This window comes from Sciurus vulgaris (assembly GCF_902686455.1).
Source record: "Sciurus vulgaris genome assembly, chromosome: 8".
In the NCBI taxonomy this organism is placed as follows: Eukaryota; Metazoa; Chordata; class Mammalia; order Rodentia; family Sciuridae; genus Sciurus; species Sciurus vulgaris.
Genome location: NC_136468.1, coordinates 31,510,437 through 31,530,459, shown reverse-complemented (window position 1 = coordinate 31,530,459; position 20,023 = coordinate 31,510,437). Strand labels below are relative to the sequence as shown.

Below are 20,023 nucleotides of genomic sequence, written 5' to 3'. Positions count from 1 at the left end.
ATTCTTTTTCCCATGAATGCAGAAACCTTTGTAAACATGTCTGCCTGGCAATACAGACCCAAGGACCTTTGCTTTTCAGAATGTAGTGAAGTCAATACTTTCATTTTTCTCAGATTAAATGTCTGTTGGCTGTGCTCTGATACATGCTATTTTCAATGTATAATATATAATGAATAATAAATATAATTGTCAATTTAAAAAAAAATCTCCCACAGAAATAGGTTGTTTTGCAGTTTCATCCACAGCAAAAAATCTCAAAAGGAAACTTTTCATATTTGCTGCTCAAATTACTATGCTTAACCTTAAACTGTTTACAAGATTAGATTATTAAATTTATCATGTGACTTATTACTTGGGGAACAAAATTATTCTAATTAATCTGTGTGAGTAATCTGTTTGACATTGAAATATTTCTTTCAGTGCTGGTGTTGGAAGAACAGGCACATATATTGTGCTAGACAGTATGTTGCAACAGATTCAGCACGAGGGAACTGTCAATGTATTTGGCTTCTTAAAACACATTCGTTCACAAAGAAATTACTTGGTACAAACTGAGGTATGCTTTAAAAATATATCTTTATTTGTTTAAGGTATGGAAATGTCACTAAAACATAGATGTCTTCATCTCCTAAGATGACCATAATGAACTACACAGACTGTGTGGCTTAAACAACAGAAATGCATTAGCTCACAGTTCCAAAGACTCAAAGTCTGGAAACAAGGTGTTGGCAAGGCCATGCTCCCTCAGAAGCTAGTGGGAGGATCACTTCCTGACTCTCCCAGCTTTTGGTGGCCCCAGGTCTTTGTTGGCATCACTCCAATCCCTGCCTCAGTCTTCACTTGAGATCTTCCCTCTGCGTCCAAACTTCCTTTTTCTCACAAGGAAACCAGTCACCATGCTATCCCAGTCGACTTAACTAATTACTTAAGCGTATTTTCAACAGTTTGGGACCAAATGGGGTCTTCAATGACCCTATGTTCAGTGAAGGCCACATTCTGAGGTACTGAGGAGTTAGAGCATTGATGTATCTTTTGGGGGACACAGTTCAATCCACATAACCAGTTAACAACAGATATGTTACAGATGGGTTAGTTAAATTTTGTCTGTTTTGTGACCAATTGAAGAATATCTTTAAGATGACACTAGTAACACAAGAGTCAGTGGAATAGTCAATACTTACCTGTTATCAAAATCCTCAAATTATTCATACATATACCAAACTAATGAATTCATTTTCCTGTTTTAAAAGCATGAGTGACACTAAATCTTATTTTTTTAGGTCCACATAATTTGACTATATATAATACAGGCCAGAGTCTGCAAACCTGTATTTTATTTTGCTTTTTCTAAATAAATAAAAATGAATTTAAATTGAAAACCATAGATGTGAACTTGAAAAAAAAAAAAAAAATCAGAAACATGACTGAGTAGACTTCAAAACCGAACCATACTCCCCTCAAGGAATGACTTTTGGGTCAAAAAAGACCAGGGAACTTCCATACATGAAATATGAGAGAACTATTAAAAACTGTAGGTAAAATCAAACAAATTATACATGGCAGGCTACAAGGAGAGTTGGAGTGGTTAGAAAGGGAAGACCGTCTGAAGTATGGGAGTCAGGAAAGCCCTCCTGGGAAGTGTAGAAATGTCTGGTACCAAGGAACGGCAGGGGATGCTGCTTTGCCTCTCCAAATCTTCCTGCTTTCTACCCACAAACGAAAATGTATGATAAATAGAGAGGTGAGGAACAGAAGAGATCCTTTCTTCCTGAGTCACCTCCTATCCTCTATGTGACTTCCTGCCATGTCTGATGAGCAATCTCTGTGGGTTCTCCCCACTGCAACCATTTTGTTACTCTTTTTGTCTGTCAATGGAGGGTACCAGTTTCATACTTAGATACATATGAGAATATCTGAACTAATGTTTCTATTGTCATTGTTTTGCCAGGAACAATATGTCTTCATTCATGATACACTGGTTGAGGCCATACTCAGTAAAGAAACAGAGGTGCCAGACGGTCACATTCACGCCTATGTTAATGCACTCCTCATTCCAGGACCAACGGGCAAAACAAAACTGGAGAAGCAATTCCAAGTGAGTTCCCTGGATGCCTCTTGGTTGTCACCACAGAACTAAATGTCCCCGCATCTTCTCATTTGACTTGAGACCAAGGCTATGTGGACAGGTTGAGAGTTTTGTTGATGTAATAGCTTTGTGTTCAAATCATCTTGTTCTTTACACCGGGTTATAGCACCACACAATAAATTTCAAGGAGAAACTTAATTCTTTGTGGCAAGAGGAAAAGTTCTCAGAAACCCTGGAGTAACTTTTATAAATGCAGACTTGGCCTGGGGAAGGAGGGTATAGAGCATAACAGAACAGACAGAACTCATAATACAAAGCATATAAGTACTCTTATTGACTTGAAGAAAAAAAAAAGATCCAGACCACTTTAACATGAGTGCTGTGGCTCAAGCTGTTCCTACTGCACTTTGGAAAAGTCTGTGTCTCACTTGAAACCCTGGGACCATAGAGTCGGCCACACCAGAACAATAGCTTCTTCTACCCCAGTTTCTCCCACTCGCCTGTCTCAAGGCAGCTCGCCAGTGAGAGGGCATGTTTTGTTTGATGCCGTATGTCTCACAACACTAGCTCTCCAGCTTTCCAAATTCAGTAAGCAGAGATGTTGCAAAGCAGGTGTTATCAGAACTGCAGGAGAGACATGAGGATTTGCAGAATCATACATTTTTGGAGTGAAGGTTGTTATTTTGTTCCATATTATTTCTGTACTATCCTCTTATTTCTCAGGATTCCTAGAGAAACAAGGTTCATTCCTGAAGAAAGACTATATAGAAAGAATTTAGAAGACACTGGGATTAAAAAAAAAAAAAAAATCCAAGGGAGCCAACAAACTTTGAGATTCTGCTTTTTCTTCTCTCTTTTCCCCAGCCAGGAACAGCATGTTTTAGCCACCATGGACTCCCTCAGGCCTTTGCCTTCTTATCACTACCTTCTGTGCTCCTCGGGGTGTATGAGGAAAACTGGGTTGGACACTAAACACAGAACATGCTATCAGAAACACAACTGCTCTGCTCAGCCAGACCTGAGTCATAAAGAAATGCTTTGGGGCGGAGGGGAGAGAAAAACATGCAGTTTGGATTCCCAAAACAGATAATAAAGAGATGTAAAACATTAAAATCAGCGTGTTAGGATGGCTTCTGCGTAGATGAAGAGTCATCTTAACAACCTAATTTTAATGTTATACCACTTACTTTCAACAGAATTCTCATTTAAATAGTATTTACCCCTACAATTACAATTACATAAAATAATTGATATGATTTAAACTGAATAATCCAGTGTGAAAATAATAAAGACTTAAGGTCCAATGAAAAGGAGAGATATTTGACTGTCTTTCCTGTTAACAAGATAAATAGGGAAATATAAGTGTGTATGTATATAGTCCTATTCATTCAAGTTGATCCATAGAAAAATTTCCTTGAAACAAATTGTGGGTCTATTTATTCCATGAATAATTGTCAGCTACCCATCAGATCCCAGGCTTCTGTGTTGGGTACTAACTAGAATAGAAACATTAATTTTTAAAAAGGCACACCCAGTTTCTTCTCTCTTGGTGCTTGCAGTCTAATGGGTGATACAGATAAGAAAAGAAACAAACACAAAACAGTATGAAAAGAGCAATTATAGAAGCAAAAACAAGGTACTGTAGAAGAACAAGTAAGGATACTACTTAGGGAAGAATTGTATGGGATATGTTACTGAAGTGATCACAGGACTTGGTGATTTATGGGACTCTGCAATGAGGAGGGAAAAGGAGCAAGCATAACTACTCAGAATTCGGCAGGGTAAGGGAAGGTGGTAATATTCACAGGAAGAATTCAGGAAGAAGAAGAAGTGCAAGCTTAAGGGGTGTGGAGGTAATAATACGGTTAAGTTTACATCTAAATCTACCTAATTTTGAGGTAGTTGGAAAGTGCATTTCATCAGCTTTTCGTCACTGTAATGAAACACCTGAGGCAGCTACTTATAAAGAAGAGAGGCTAATTTGGCTTAGGATTTGTATGTACAGAATGTAAAAGGCCACATCTCCTTTATGGCCTTCTTGTTAGCAGAGTCTCAGGCTGCTCAGAGCATCAAGTGGTAAGAGATAGAAAAGGAGAGAGAAGGAGAGACAGGGAGAGGGGGAGAGAGAGAGAGAAAGAGAGAGAGGGGGGCGGAGAAGGAGGGATAGAGAGAGAATGAGAATGAGTGTGTATGTATGTGTGTCTGTATTCTGGTCTTTTTCCCTCTTCTTATAAAGATCCCAGGATTCAGTCATGGTAGCTCCTCCTTAAGGAATTAAGCTAATGCTGGTCACCTCTCAAAGGCCCCTCATCTAAACATTCATGTTACTTATCCCTCTTATCCCTCTTAATACTTCACAGTTGGAATTAGATTTCAATACATGACACCTTGCAGGAAATGAGATGTTTTTCCTTGAAGGTTTGGGAGAGATTATTTAAGGAAAACTATAATCAGTGAATGGCTATCCTACAAAAGAATGGGTAAAAATAGGAATCAAAAGGTAAAGAGGATTTAGGACTATGTGAGATTAGAGAATCCAAAGAAAATAATGTTTGCAAAAGAAGGAAATGGAGAAATCAATCCATTATGGGGAAGGCCACTGAATGTACCCAAGAGGATATTCATGACCTTTTGCCAAAACTATTTAGGGACATAAAGCATTGAAACCAGATTATAGGGAGTGAAAAACTGAATTAATTTGAGGAATTAAAGAGAACAACTACAAATCTCTTTAAAAATTGTACTCTAGAGAATCATAAAAACAACTGTAAGGAACCATGGGGTTAGAGGGTTTTTTTGCTTTGTTTATTTTTTGTTTCTTTGTTTATGCTTTAATGATGGACATATGAGCTTCTTTTTAAAACTGATGAAAAATGGAGGGAATTGAGGAAGCAGAGATCTGAGTAGGTGCAAGGAGCTAGAATTCAGAACATGGACTTAATGTTCAGAAGCAGGAAAACCTAAGTGGGTGCACATAGTAATGGATGTGCAGACTCCAAGGCTGGAGGCCTTGGAGCACCCTGTGGCTGCTGTTGCCTCCACGGAGGAGGGAAAGAGAAAGAGGAGAGAGAGTGCATGTGTGTGTCACGCATATGTTCTACCTAGGCTTGGCAAGTAAAAATGTTAAACAGATGCTCAGGGGAGGGGAGGCAATTTCAAAGAACCTATAGCAGCATACTAACCATATTTCCAGAAAAATAGTACGGTAAAATTAGAACATGTCAATGAAGAATTGCCCACCCCCACATGTGGATATTTGGACTCTAAAAATATCCTTTTTAATAATTTATATATTCAAGAGGAAATTATAAAATCTTTAGGATTAAAGGTCAAAAGAAGCACCACATAGCACAATTCCTATAAATATCTCACCTTGAAAATATAACCAGACCTCCCAAAATTTAATATCTGGGCACAAAAGTTTCCAAACATTAGGGTAAAAAAATCTAGGTTGTAGCTGTGTGCTATGGCACAGGCCTGTAATCCCAGCAACTTGGGAGGCTGAGGCATGAGGATCAAAAGTTCAAAGCCAGCTTCAGCAAGAGTGGGGTGCTAAGGAACTCAGTGAGACCCTGTCTCTAAATAAAATACAAAAATAGTACTGGGGTGTGACTCAGTGACCAAGTGCCCCTGAGTTCAATCCCTGGTACCAAAAAAAAAAAAAAAAAAAAGATATATATATATATATGTTGCAAATTATCCCATCTATTTTACTGGACAAATAAAATTTTGATATGAAAACAATGCAATGACAGTACAGGATACTTATAGGGCAATGTCAATAAAATTCTTTTTAAAATATCAGCAACTCAAATCCAGCAGTGTATTTTTTTTTTTTTTTTTTCTTGCAGTGCTGGAGATTGAACCCAGGGCCTCATGCTTGTGAGGCAAACACTCTTACCAACTGAGCTATCTGTATTTTTTTAATATCTTGATCAAGTAGAGTTTCTAGAGTTTATTCTAAGAATGAACTGATGATTTAGTGAATATAAATATATTTAGGTATAAAAATTATATGACCCTCTCAATAGATGCAGAATAAATATTCAGTAAAATTAGATAGCATTTTTAACAAAATTCTTAGTAAACTGGAAATGGAAGTTTTATTAGCTTTCTAGAAGGTGTGAATCATAAAACTAAAACTAACACCAGACATAAAAGATTAAACTTGGGAATTGTCAGAACAGATTCAAGAAAAGACAAGGGCTGACAGCTATGATACCATTATCAAACATTACATTGGAAATTAGGTTAAACAAAAAAATAAACTATGTAGGTACAAAGGGATTTGCAGTTGATATGATTGTCTGCATAGAACACCAAGAAACAAAAGTGAATATATTATGTTATTAGAGTTCAATAAGTATCTGTGAAAATCAATATTATTAACTATGAGTGACTAGAAAATGCTTTAGAACAGAAAACACCCAATTGTGAAAAACAACTCCAGGGTCTCAAAAAAAATACCACTTAACAAAACGTGCAATTAGTGTATAGAGAAAATTATAAAACTGAACTGAGTTTTATAATTGAACTGAGGAGTGTAAAATTAGGCACAAATAGAGACACACTATTAATAAATGGAAGTATTGTGAAAATGTTAATTCTCCTTAAGTTGAATATAAAAGTTTGTGTATCTGTCAAATTTCCAGCAGGGTTTTTCATGGAAAATGAACAAATTTTAATTTAATATGGGAAGGTAGAGAGCCAAAAACCTTCTACTTGTACTGAAGAAGAAAAAGTATCAGGAGAATAATTCTGTTGTATTGTACATGGAAGAATATGTATAAAATGTAATATTATAGACCAACAAAACAGCCAAAGGAAGATGTGTCAAAGGAAATCTTTAATGAGATGGAGACAATAGTCAGAGAGGAAAGGGCAGACTTATCAATAATTAGCATTGGGAAATTTTCTATGTGGAAAAAAGGTAAAATTATATCTTTATCACACTTCAAACACTCAAATATATCCTAAATGGATGAGGTGAAAGCAAAACTTCATGACTAATGTAAGAAAATGTTGGAAACTACCTTTTGATGACTTCAGGGTAGAGAAGGACTTCTTAAAAACATAATTTATAGAACTCTTAAAGAAAACATTTTAGAATGGATTGTGAATCTGTGTGACTAAAGAGAACACATTCATGATTTTTTAACAGACTGTGTAGATTTATATTCAAGACATCAAGAATCTAATAAGTGGCTAGAAATAAAATTGTGAAAAGGCAGTCATCAAAGAAATCTAAATGACTAATGAGCACTAAAATTCACAATCTCACAGTAATGAAGGAACTGCAAATCAAAACCATGACATGCTGTTTTTCATCTATCAGACTGTTTTTAGTGTTTTTATTAGTGCATTATGTTTATGCATAATAATGGCATTCATTTGGACATGATGGAATGTCATTTGCTCCATGGCAATCCCTAGCCGCTCGTTCCCTTTCCTCTAATCTACTGGCTGTCCTTCTATTTATTTATTGTTATAAGAGTGTTAAAAATTAAACATCCTTGACTGATAATTCACTACAGAAGCCCTTGCATACGTGCACAATAAGAAACATGAGAGCTGGGGAGATAGCTCAGTTGGTAGAGTGCTTGCCTCGCAAGCACAAGGCCCTGGGTTCAATCCCCAGCACGGCAAAAAAAAAAAAAAAAAAAAAAAGAAACATGAAAGAGATATTCATTGCTACAAAACTTGAAATTGCTAAACATTGGAAATATCTCGAACACTAGGTGGGGACTAGAATGAGTAGAATGTAGATGACTTGTGTACTGCAGTACTAAACAGCAGTAGAAGCAATAAATAGAATCTAACTACACACACATACGCACACACCACACACGCACGCGCACACACATACACATGCACACCACATGATGTAATTTACCTCCCAACAGCTGTGTGAGATTTAAGTAAAGGAAACAGGGCACACATTGTAGAGTAAGCTACAAGGAAGATTCTCTTGGTGCTGAAAGGCAAACTAGTGAGGGTTCTCTGCTTCTTTCACCTCCCCTGGTGTAGAGCACAGATGCTCCAGGGAATTCACTAAAACCAGGTTTAATTCAAGGAATCCTTGGAAAATAGGTCAATCCAGCATGTTAGTATCATCTTGGTCAGGGCATATGTTCATGCATGCTTGCTTATTTGGGTGACTTAAATGAAATGCCCTGATTTCAATGAAATAACCCACACTTTTCTCTTGCTCAGCTCCTAAGCCAATCAAATATACAGCAGAGTGACTATTCTACAGCCCTGAAACAATGCAACAGGGAAAAGAACAGAACTTCTTCCATTATCCCGGGTAAGTTACTTTGAAACTGGGAAAATCAACTTTTTCACAGTAATAGTAACTAATTTGCAATATTTGTATATCTTGAGACAAATGTCATTCACTCTAATTATTATATGTTAGAAATATTATCATACTGTTGTAATTATGCCCAATGTGTAACATTTAGAAAAAGACTGATAAAATCTTCATTTTATCTAAACATAAAACATATTTTAATGGATAGCTTAAGGACCACAGACACCCATTCTGGGAAATGTAACTATATTTTGCACTTGGGTGTTGAGGGAGAATGGGATGGTGCTGTGAGAGTAGTTGTTTGTAATGAATGTTCTGTGTTCCAGTGGAGCGATCCAGGGTTGGCATTTCGTCCCTGAGTGGGGAAGGCACAGACTACATCAATGCCTCCTACATCATGGTGAGTCAGAGACATCCCTGGGGAGACTGTTAGCAGAATTCAACACCGAAGTGGGCTGCCCACAACAGTAGTGACAGCAGCAGAGGCAGCAACTCTAGTGGGCATAAGTTGGATGATTGCAGACTCACAGACTCCTGCAGCAAGTAGGAATAGCAGTGTTCCTCCATGTTTTTGTGTGCTGGGACCGAAGAACCCCTAGCAGGACAGATAAGGATATGCAGGAACCCACACTCATCATTCATGGCTGATAAGTAGATATAAAACTCACACTTGCCAAGCTAAGAGGCTCCATTTTATTTACCAGTGCAGAGCCCATTGGCAGACCCAGGATGCATCTGCTTCCGCAAAGCCCAAGCTTACTGAAATTACCATTCCAGGTGTACAGCACTGTTCTAGCCTTGCACACAGGGCTCATTTGGGGACCCAGATTTCTAAAGATAAAATATTTTCCTTCTGCATTTAGATCTTCTGTGTGAGGGATGGGTGCTTGAGTAGATTGCTGTGGTCAACTTTTTGGCAGTTGCAACCAAAAGACCTGATAATAACAACTTTAGAGGAGGAAAAATTTATTTGGGGGCTCACGGTGTCAGAGGTCTCCGTCCATAGACAGCCAGCTCCTTTCCTCAGGGATCCATGTGAGGCACAGCATCATGGTGGAAGAGCATGGTAGAGGAAAGCAGCTCAGGACACTATATCAGGAAGCAGAGAGACTTCACTCACCAGATACAAAATATTTACCCCAAAGGCATGACCCCCTCAATGACCTACCTCCTCTAGCCACACCCTACCTGCCTTCAGTTACCACTCAGTTAATCCCTATTAGGGAATTAATGCACTGATTGAGTTAAGGCTCTCATAATCCAAACATTTCACTTCTAAACCTTCTTGCTTTGTCTCACATGTGAGCTTTTGGGGGATATCTAAGCCATAACATAGTTGTTGTGTGACCTTCATTACCATTTCAGGACAGTAAACAGAGCTTGACTTTAGATGAAAGGGCCCTAATTACCATTCCAAACATCTGTTCTGTTCATCCAGCAAAGACATTACTGAGCAATATCCATGCAAAAAATATGTAGATGTGTGATGGGGGGGGGAGCCCACCAGGGGTTAGGCATAGGATCTGAAAGAACTCAGAACATGAGCTAGAAGAGCCATGATTTTAGTAAGTAACAGCATAGAAATCATGATTAATCTGAGGATACCAGTTTCCAGGTTTCTGCAGCAAAATCTGGGAGGAGTCTTCGTGATTCATGTCTTACAGAGGCAAACAGAATGAGCGGACACTGAAGGTGTCCTGTTGTAGGTGTACAATTTGGCTTTCTGACCCTGGAGTTTGTGGAAGAGAAGAATTTTAAATTTTGCTGTAGAATTTCATTCTGTCCAATGTAGGAAACACATTCCACATGCCATTTTGATAAGTCTGCTCCTGTAGGTGATAGGTAAACTAGACTACAACTCTAATTTAACCATGACACTAAACTTCTTATACCTCCATTTAATCATCAGTAAAATGGAGATCACAGTTCCTGTCTTATAATATTGTCATAAAGAGTAAGTTTCTTTTAAGAGGAAGAAAACTGTCTGTACCTAGCATATAGGAAGTGCCCCGCAAGTATTGGCTATATTATAACCACATTGTTATTTGTATACACAATCTATAATTTAAAAGACAACTTTGGGTTAAGCCCCATGAACTTACCACATGTTTTTTGAATGTTCAAAGTCATATGCCAGAGCTTTTTTTTTTCACCTTTTCTTTGCTTTTATAGGGTTATTACCAGAGCAATGAATTCATCATCACCCAGCACCCTCTCCTCCATACCATCAAGGATTTCTGGAGGATGATATGGGATCATAATGCCCAGCTGGTGGTTATGATCCCTGATGGTCAAAACATGGTAAGTCCCTTCGTTCATGTTTAGTTCTTTCCTTACATGGAAAATAATAGTTCACAATCTTCAGAAAGCCACACCAATAAGCAAAGTGATTTTATTTTTAACTAATGGACTCATATCATTGGAATCATACCTTCCCTTCTGTTGAACTTGTTTGGTTATACATTATCCTCTGTGAAAAGACATAGTTAAATGAAAGCAGATTAAATTAACTTCAATACGTGTACTTGTGATACTGCTTAAGGAAATTAGATTGTAGTCATATTCTTAGGAAATTTGGAGATTCCCTTAATTTAAGGAGGTCCTTAGAAAATCTTTTTAAAAAGATTCAGTTGGAATAAAGTAAACTAGTATATATAGGGCTTTTTTAGTATCAGAAAACCAAAACACATCCATTCTTCATTTGTGTTTGGAGAACCCAGAAACTAAAACTAAATTAATATTTCATTTAGACTTGCATATTATATATATATATATATTTAGAAATTGCTGAGCTCTTAAAATTACTTAAATCTTCCCGACTCACTTGTCCGTAATGGAAGCATTAAGCTTACTATTGGCATTGCTAAGCTATGGGCACAAAATCACATAGCAAAAATTTGGGTTCTTGAATATAATATTTGATTTTTACACATCAGTCTGGTTTAAGACATTGGAAAGATTTCAGTAGTGAATTTTGAGATTTAAAGTAAAATTTGAATTGATTGAACCAATTAACTTTATTTTATAATCTGACTTTTGAGACTTTACTAAAAGCTAGACTCTTCTTTGGTTTTTAACTTTCCAGGCAGAAGATGAATTTGTTTACTGGCCAAATAAAGATGAGCCTATAAATTGTGAGAGCTTTAAGGTCACTCTTATGGCTGAAGAACACAAATGTCTGTCTAATGAGGAAAAACTTGTAATTCAAGACTTTATTCTAGAAGCTACACAGGTATGGACACAAGTTAAATGACAAACTTTTCATTTTACCTATGTTTTCAACACGTGGTGACTTAAGGATCTTTGATTCTGATTTCTTGTGAATTGATATAATTACTCAAATAATCAATATTCCTCTACTGAGAACCTTCATTTTCAGAATCATTATAGAATCAAGCGATTAGTCACCACTAAACTACACAACTCCTAACTCCTCTACACCCAAGAAATCAAAGATCTGCCTTTTACTCCACTCTGTTGCAAAAAGAACTTGAGTTTAAAGTAAACACATTAATAAGTAATTTTATTAGTTCTAATTCTTGTGTTTTAAGATAGACTCTTACCTTGTATTCTCCTAAGTAAAATGGGAAAAATATTACCTACCCAAACTTACTGTTCTGCCAGCATACAATGAGTTGATAAGTGAAAAAATGCTTTTAAAATGTTCAGTACAATAAACTAGGATTTTATAATAAACGATAGAAAACACGATTGCTATCAACAAGATAATATGTTGTTTTAATAAATTTTTACTTGCATAGAAAATATCTATTTGGGTTATTTGTCAATAATGAGTTAGGCATGTGAGATTCAGAGTGTCATCTCAGGAAAAACAGTTTAAATGCTTCATTTTACTCTAATTCTGAAACTGATAAACCATATATGCTGTATAAGAAGTTCTCTATTTTCCAAATATATGATGACCAAAACACATATAATCAATGATGTGGATGGATTAATAATGTGAACAGTAATGTCAATGTAATAGTGTCCTACTCGATTATAGAAAAAAAGAAGAAGAATGTGTTGATTCTAGGCCAGCAGAGGAGCAGTCAGTCACTTCCTTGATTAGAAAACTAGAGGCAAGCTAGTTTCTACCTATGATTATACCCTTACCACTTTAGCAAAACCTTCAGGTGTGCCCTCTCTCATGCCTTCCTCGCATTGTTTTCTCCAGTTAGTTAAAAATCTTATTACAAGAATAAAAATTATGAGATAACTTTATCTTGTCATTCCAATTTACTGATCACTCATCATGTCTGATGCCTAACTCAGCCTTGGGAAACTGGCAGCTCTTCTCCTCCTAGTATTATGTGTAAATAAATAAGAATTCTCATTCATGATTGCCCCCAATTGAGCACCTCTCATCTATGGGAGTCACCTGTTATCCACACCTTGATCACCCAGGAACCTAACCCAAGAATGGGATGCATTCCTAAAATTATGATTAAGAGAGAAGGAAAGACTAAGGTGGACAGCTCCCTGAACTTCAGACACTTTTAAGTGCTATTCACCAAATATCACAGCATTTGAGGTCAGTAGGAGGTGAAAGTCTATTCTGAATAGACTAGGATTTATTTCAGTGTTCAGGAAGCTTGGATTCAACTACTGACCTCAAAGGTAGGGGTCTGTTATTTGTTATAAGGGCTATTTTTAAAACGTGTTAAATATTACATATTTAATAGAACGTTTTAATGTATGCTCAAAGTGTAAAATTGAAACAGAAAATTGTGTGCCCACAACCAAGTTCAGGAGAAAGCACATGTCCTTGACCTTGGGCATTTTTCACAGGCTCACACTACATTCCACACCCTCTCTTCAGAAATAGCTTCTTCCTGAATTAATTTAGTGCCCTCTTGATTTACTTTGAACTTTCATCTTTTCTTGATATTTTCCTAACACCATGTTGTTGGGTTTTGTTTTTGTTTTTGTTTTTAGCATTACATAAGTTGTATCACGTGTGTTTTCAGAGATTTGTGACTCCCTCATTATAGTGTTGCTGACATTATCCATGTAATTGGGGTGTAACTCAAATTCACTTACTTCTGCTGTTAACATTCCAGTTTGTAAAATATATTTTTTCTATTTCACATCTGGGCTATTACTTGTCTGTTGGGAGTTGTATCTGTTGTGTTTTGTTTTTTGCTATTACAAACAGATCTAGGATGTATATTTTATACACATTTTATGCAAAATTTTCTTTTGCATGTTCCTGGAAATTCTCTTATTTGGGGTGAATAGATGTGAGCATCTTCAAGTTGTGTCAGCTGTACTAAGTAATGGTTCTACCAAGCTTCCCACCCATCAGGAGTGTATGAGTGATCTGGAATTTTTCCATCCTCAAACTGCTCGTGGTAGAATGGAATGGCATTTTACCATGGTGTCAATTTGCATTTTTGCTTGTTGAAAATGAAGTTGATTATTTTTACACAAATTTATTGGCCATTGAGAAGTTATCTTTTGTAATATGCTGTTCATTATTTTTGCCCATTTTTCTTCTAGATTCTTTATCATTTACTTATTTATTTATTGAAAGTCTTTTGATATTCTGATATTTTGGACACTAATTTTTTTCAGATACATACATTGCAAATACCTTCTCCCAGTTTGTTATTAGATTATTTTTTATTTTCTTCATGATCTTTTTTGGTATATGAATTTTTAATTTTAATCTGTATGAATTTAATAATCTTTTTTCTTTTCTAAAGAACTCATAATTTGTGTCCAAAATCCCCCCTTACCTGAAATCCTAGATACTCTTCTACATCCTTTTGAAATATTTTATATTTCCACCTGGAATTGATTTTTTACATTACATTTCCTGAAACAAGGATCCAATTTCATTATTTTACTTGTGGTAATCCTCGTTCCTGCATTACTTATGGATCAGTAATGTCAGTTCAGCCATAAATCAAGTTTTTATCTGTGTATGGTCTTGCTTCTAGCATCTTTATTTTATTTCACTGGTCTCTTAGTTCCTCTGCCAAAATAGTAGGGTCTTCATCCAGATAGAATGTAATAATTTATGATATCTGATGAGCTAATGCTCTGTCTTCTTCTTCTTCTTCTTCTTTGGTAGAATCTTGACTGTCTTGGCCCTTTTTCACTTGCCATACAAAATTTAGGTTCTGGTAGTTATTTTTAAATGTAGCATGTTATTCAGTGCACTTGAAGAAACTAAGGTCAGAGGCTTAAGGGATTTAATCAAGTTACATGTCTGTTTAGTCTCCTGTGCAAGAAATAGAACTGGGGTGGAGTTGAACCTAGATCTCTGCCCTTCTCACAAGTCTTTTCCTATTGTCTTATGATTTCCTCCTTCACTTAGGGAAGTCTAAGTATTGCTGGTGTTTGAAGAGTTCTGTGATATTTTCCAGACAAATTTTGGCACCGAAGATTTCTTTTGGTAACTTTAAATTGAGCAACACAGAGACATCTGTGATACATCCTTCCATGGTTTGTCAACATTGGCATGACACTGATAAGGTTTACTTTTAAAATTTAAAAATACTGGCTAAATCTATGCCCAGAAAATGTGACACCACAATTGTTTCTTCCTTCCTAGCTAAGAGACACGCTGCAGCTGCTGCTGCTCACTTATGCCATTGGATTTTATTACCTGACAGTATTCCTAAGTTTCCCCAGTTATTCCTCTCGTGATGAACTGCCAATAACCAATATTGCTTTCTTAAAAAAAAATACTAATTTAAGCCAGACGTGGTGGCATGTGCCTGTCATCCCAGTGGTTCAGGTGGCTGAGGAAGGAGGATCGGGAGTTCGAAGCCAGCCTTAGCACAAATGAGGTGCTAAACAACTCAGTGTGATCCTGTCTCTAAATAAAATACTAAAAAGGGCTGAGGATGTGGCTCAGTGATCAGGTGCCCCTGTGTTCAATCCCCCGTATCCCCTCCACCAAGAAAAAAAAAAAAAAAAAAAAAAAAAAAAAAAAAAAAAAAAGCAAAGAACAGGAAAAAAATACTAATTTGTTCTTTTTTTCTCACAGGATGATTATGTACTGGAAGTGAGGCATTTTCAGTGTCCCAAATGGCCAAATCCAGATAGTCCCATTAGTAAAACCTTTGAACTCATAAGTATTATCAAAGAAGAAGCTGCCAACAGGGATGGGCCCATGATTGTGCATGATGAGTAAGTGTTACACTGTCAATCCTTTTACACCTGAACTTCCTCTGGGTCTATGAATACCTCTGCTGTCTTCCAGCCAATCTAATGCTTTGGGCTCACTGCAGTGATTCATTCAGGGTGAATTACCCACTTACTATCAGCAAGAGTAACACAGAACACTTCTCACTTCACTTCAAGCTCCTAATGAAGTCAAATTGTGTGTACCATCCTAAGAATCTGCTCTTGCATTTTACGCTGAGAACTCTGTGTTGAGACCGTTTTCACATTGGGATTTTTACAGGAAATATCTAACATAGGCATATTTTTCAGCCACTAGTTTCCTGAGGCAGGAGTAAATCAACATTCTTTTTTTTCTTTTTTTTTTTTTTTTTTTGCGGTGCTGGGGACTGAACCCAGGACCTTGTGCTTGCAAGGCAAGCACTCTACCAACTGAGCTATCTCCCCAGCCCCAACATTCTTTTTATTTATCTGAAAGAGATATCTTTATTCTATAGATTTGTCTGGGTTTCTGTTACAAACAAGCAAAACTACTAGAATTATATATAACATATATATTAGACACATATTATAATCATGGTTATTTTTTAAATTTTTCATCTGTGTCTTTTTATAGCATAAAATAGCCAATGCATCAGCAAATATTAAACTTGTATTATCTCATTTGCTGATGTCATGAACACTTGGCAAAGTTTCCAACTAAACCATAATTCTATGCCCCCAAAAGTAGGGAAAAGAGACTAAATTTTTGTTTTTACTGCAAAATTTTAAGACTGCTCTGTGAATTCCAAATGTGAATGTTTGATGCATCTGAATAGAGTTTTTGTTCCTACTCTTTCTTCCAAGGCATGGCGGAGTGACAGCAGGAACTTTCTGTGCTCTGACGACCCTTATGCACCAACTTGAAAAGGAGAATTCCGTGGATATTTACCAGGTAGCCAAGATGATCAATTTGATGAGGCCAGGAGTCTTCGCTGACATTGTAAGTAATGGAGCACTGAACCAAACTTTTGTTAGAAGGTATTACCTACTTGAGACTGTGGAAATCTTACTGTGTATAAGAAAGATCACAATGAGTGATAACATTAACATGTGGCTTTCAAGCTGAGTTTCAAGGCTGTGTCTTCCAGAAATTTGATGGCTAAAAAAAAAATTATGTCTCGTGTGCCTTTTTACCAGACTTATTATAATTTTCAAAAATATCTGCATTTGAAGTACCCACAAATGGACTTACCCAGCAAAATAAGTGGTTATTTTTCTGGAACTCAAGTTCTAATCATCCTAGAACAGTTGATAGACCACAGAGGCCTAAATGTTAGAGCCATTGGCTTTTTTCTCAAGCCAAATTCAGTATCTGAAGTTAACAAATGGGTGATCCCTGGGTGCTTTTAAAAAGAGATAAAATATGTTCATTCAAGGAAGAGACATAGCACATCTGGTAACTGATCTCAACCAGTAATTTTGAAGTTTTTATTATTATGGAAATCATTTAGAAATGCAATTGGGAACTCGGTGCAAATAACATAAAGGGAAAAGTTAAGGTTGGTGCAGAAGTAATAGGCTCATCTTCATCTTCTTGGCCATTTATGCTAAGGACCTTATAAACAAGATCACAGCAGAACACACACACATCTTCTCTCAAAGCAGAACGTAGGACCAGTCAGGCTGAGGGAATGTGAAGAGTGCTTGATAAAAAGATGGTGGAAAGACTGCATTCTGCATGGGTTGCTGGGCTGACAGCAAATCACAGTTGATAACTCCCATAAATGGACAGAACCATTTGATGTCATTGCAACTGGGGAAGAGAGAATAAGCAATTTATTTGTGAATTAGTGCCAAAGCATTTTGCCATGAGTCCATGGAACTTCATCACATAACCTTCTGATTCCAAAAAGCAAATGACTAGGAACAGAGTACTTATCATTGGCAAATGTATGAGGGTTGACTCTCCAGGTCAATGAGTGTTCACTAATTGAAAAGCTACTTTAATATAATCACAAAGAGACAATAATAAACATTGTGTATCTTTGCCGAGTATAGCAAACCCTAAACAGAATGCCCTTCCACGATCAGTGCTGGCCTGTCTGCAAATAGTCCTTCTTTTTACAAATGTGTTTTTCAGTGAGCTTCCTTTTTATAACTTCCCTCTCTCCATTCTCTAGGAACAGTATCAGTTTCTCTACAAAGTGGTCCTCAGCCTTGTCAGCACAAGGCAGGAAGAGAATCCATCCACCTCTTTGGACAGTAATGGCGCAGCTTTGGCTGATGGAAATATAGCTGAGAGCTTAGAGTCTTTAGTTTAATGCTAAAGAGTTGGGGAAGCCCACAACTGAGCATTATTTTCCTCTTTCTAAAATTAGGAAAATCAGTCCAGTTCTGTTATTTGTTTACTTCTCATCATTTGACAGTAACTTTCATGACGTAGGATTCTGCTGCCAAATTTACATAATTAACAACGTGTGCCTTTTTGAAAGACTTCTTGTCATTCACTTGTTATGTTTGAACTAAAAAGATTAAATTTTACAGTATTTCTAAGAATGAAATTGTGGTATTTTTTTCCATATTGATTTTAACAAAATTTCAATTTATAGATATTAGGAATTCCCAATTACAGAAAATGTTTGTTTTAGTGTCAAATTTTTAGCTGTATTTGTAGCAAACATCAGATTTGCTAGAAATATAACTTTTAATATAGTAGTCTGTAAATAAACCACTCTGTTCCCTGTGATATTCAACATTTTACAACTGCAGTATTCACCTAAAGTAGGAATAATCTAATACTTACTGTAAATACTGCTCTAGTGTCTCCATGGACCAAATTTATATTTATAATTGTAGATTTTTATATTTTACTACTGAGTCAGTTTTCTAGTTCAGTGTAATTGTTTAGTTTAATGATGTAGTTCATTATTCTTACTCTACAAATCTTCTCGTATCATATTGTGCTAAGTAATTAACTCTGTTTCAGCATGTAATTTTAACTTTTGTGAAAAATAGAAATACATTTGTTTCAAAAGATGTTTTTATGAGAATAACACCTTACCAAACATTGTTTAAATGGTTTTTATCCAAGAAATCGCAAAAATAAATATAAATATTGCCATCAATTTGTGTTTACTCTTGGAATGTTTTGCTGAGATATGTGTGCCAGGAAACTGTGGACGTGAGGACCAACCAGATGATGGAAGTTAAAAGAGACTGGAGGGATGAGATTGGAGTCTTGTGATTCCCAACTGTGTCTTATAAACTTTTGCACTTTTGCAGACAACCCAGCAACATGTTCTTGATCTTGGACTTCCCACTTTCTAGAACTGTGAGAATTAATTTGCTATTGTTTCTTAGCCATCCAGTGAGTGATATTTGCTGAAACAGTCTGAAAAGACTAAGACATGGAATTATGAAAATGTTACTGAGAAACTAGGGGGTACCATGTTCCAAGAAATGTTGGGAATCTTTGGTTTAGATCCAAGCAGGAGGTTAGAAGCAGGCAGATTTGTCGGAGACCCATTATAAGCAAAGGTCAGCTAAAGAGGGAGTTGAAAACCAGGGGCAGGAGGTTATAAATTCCAGAGTGGAAAAAGATTAAGAGGACCTACATTAAGGCAAATCATCATCTAAAATCTGTGTGGAACACAAGTGTAAGAAAACAGAACCATTAGTAATAATCATAATTTGATACTGAGAGCAATCCCCTGCCTCAGCCAGTACTGTCTTATAGTATCATCTAATAAAGAGGAAACTGACCTCCAAGCTCAAAGATCAGAACTGGAAGCCAGAGAAGTTTTGTTTAAATCAATGTTTCTCAAACATGGAATGTTAGTCCATTTCCTGTTGCTATGAGTTGACTAATTCTGGTTAGTGTATAATAAAAAGAAGTTTATTTAGCTTACAGTTTTAGAGACTGAAAGTTCACGATCAGGTGGTCCCATCAATTCAGCTGCTGGTGAGAACCTCTTTGGCTATGTCACATCATGGATGACATGGAGAGAGCACACATGAGAAGTGAAGTCACAGGGATAGGCCATTCTTATAACTCATTCTCAAGAACTAGCCAGGGTCCCATGAGAACTGCATTAATCCCTTCTAAGGATGTTATAACCCCATAACCTAATTACCTTACACTAAGCCCCACATCTTGAAAGTTTCATGACCTCCCACATCATCACACTGGAGACCAAGCTTCCAACTAATGAACCCTTGGAAGAACATACTGAAACCATACCCAAACCACAGAAATTGAGAACTTATTAGAAATGCATGTCCTGTATTCCCATCTTAGGCTTACTGGGTCAGAAACTTTGTGAGTCCCAGCAATCTAAAATTGGAGAACGACTGCTCTGTAGCAACTACACCTCTGAGGGCCTCCACTTTGCTCAAGCAATATCAGGAAGTTTTCACCAAGTCCCTAGAATAAATGCTCCCTCTCCTTTATTTATTTTTATTTTTATTTTTTTATTTTTGTGGATCTGTGAGTGTGTGTGCACACA

At 36.6% G+C, this 20,023-nt stretch overlaps 1 protein-coding gene across 4 annotated transcripts in view; it reads left to right on the top strand.

Annotated features, from left to right (window-relative positions):
* PTPRZ1 (protein tyrosine phosphatase receptor type Z1) overlaps positions 1-18,643 on the top strand; it is a 174,773-nt gene extending 156,130 nt beyond the window's left edge. For all 4 annotated transcript variants that reach the window (XM_079149828.1, XM_079149827.1, XM_079149830.1 and 1 more), the window contains 9 exons: positions 421-556; positions 1,949-2,095; positions 8,300-8,393; positions 8,726-8,799; positions 10,572-10,700; positions 11,485-11,631; positions 15,400-15,542; positions 16,383-16,518; positions 17,699-18,643. In XM_079149828.1, coding sequence (XP_079005954.1) covers positions 421-556; positions 1,949-2,095; positions 8,300-8,393; positions 8,726-8,799; positions 10,572-10,700; positions 11,485-11,631; positions 15,400-15,542; positions 16,383-16,518; positions 17,699-17,839 — 1,147 coding nt within the window. In that variant the 3' untranslated portion in view covers positions 17,840-18,643. The remainder of the gene's footprint in view (positions 1-420; positions 557-1,948; positions 2,096-8,299; positions 8,394-8,725; positions 8,800-10,571; positions 10,701-11,484; positions 11,632-15,399; positions 15,543-16,382; positions 16,519-17,698) is intronic.
* Positions 18,644-20,023: the final 1,380 nt, after the last annotated feature.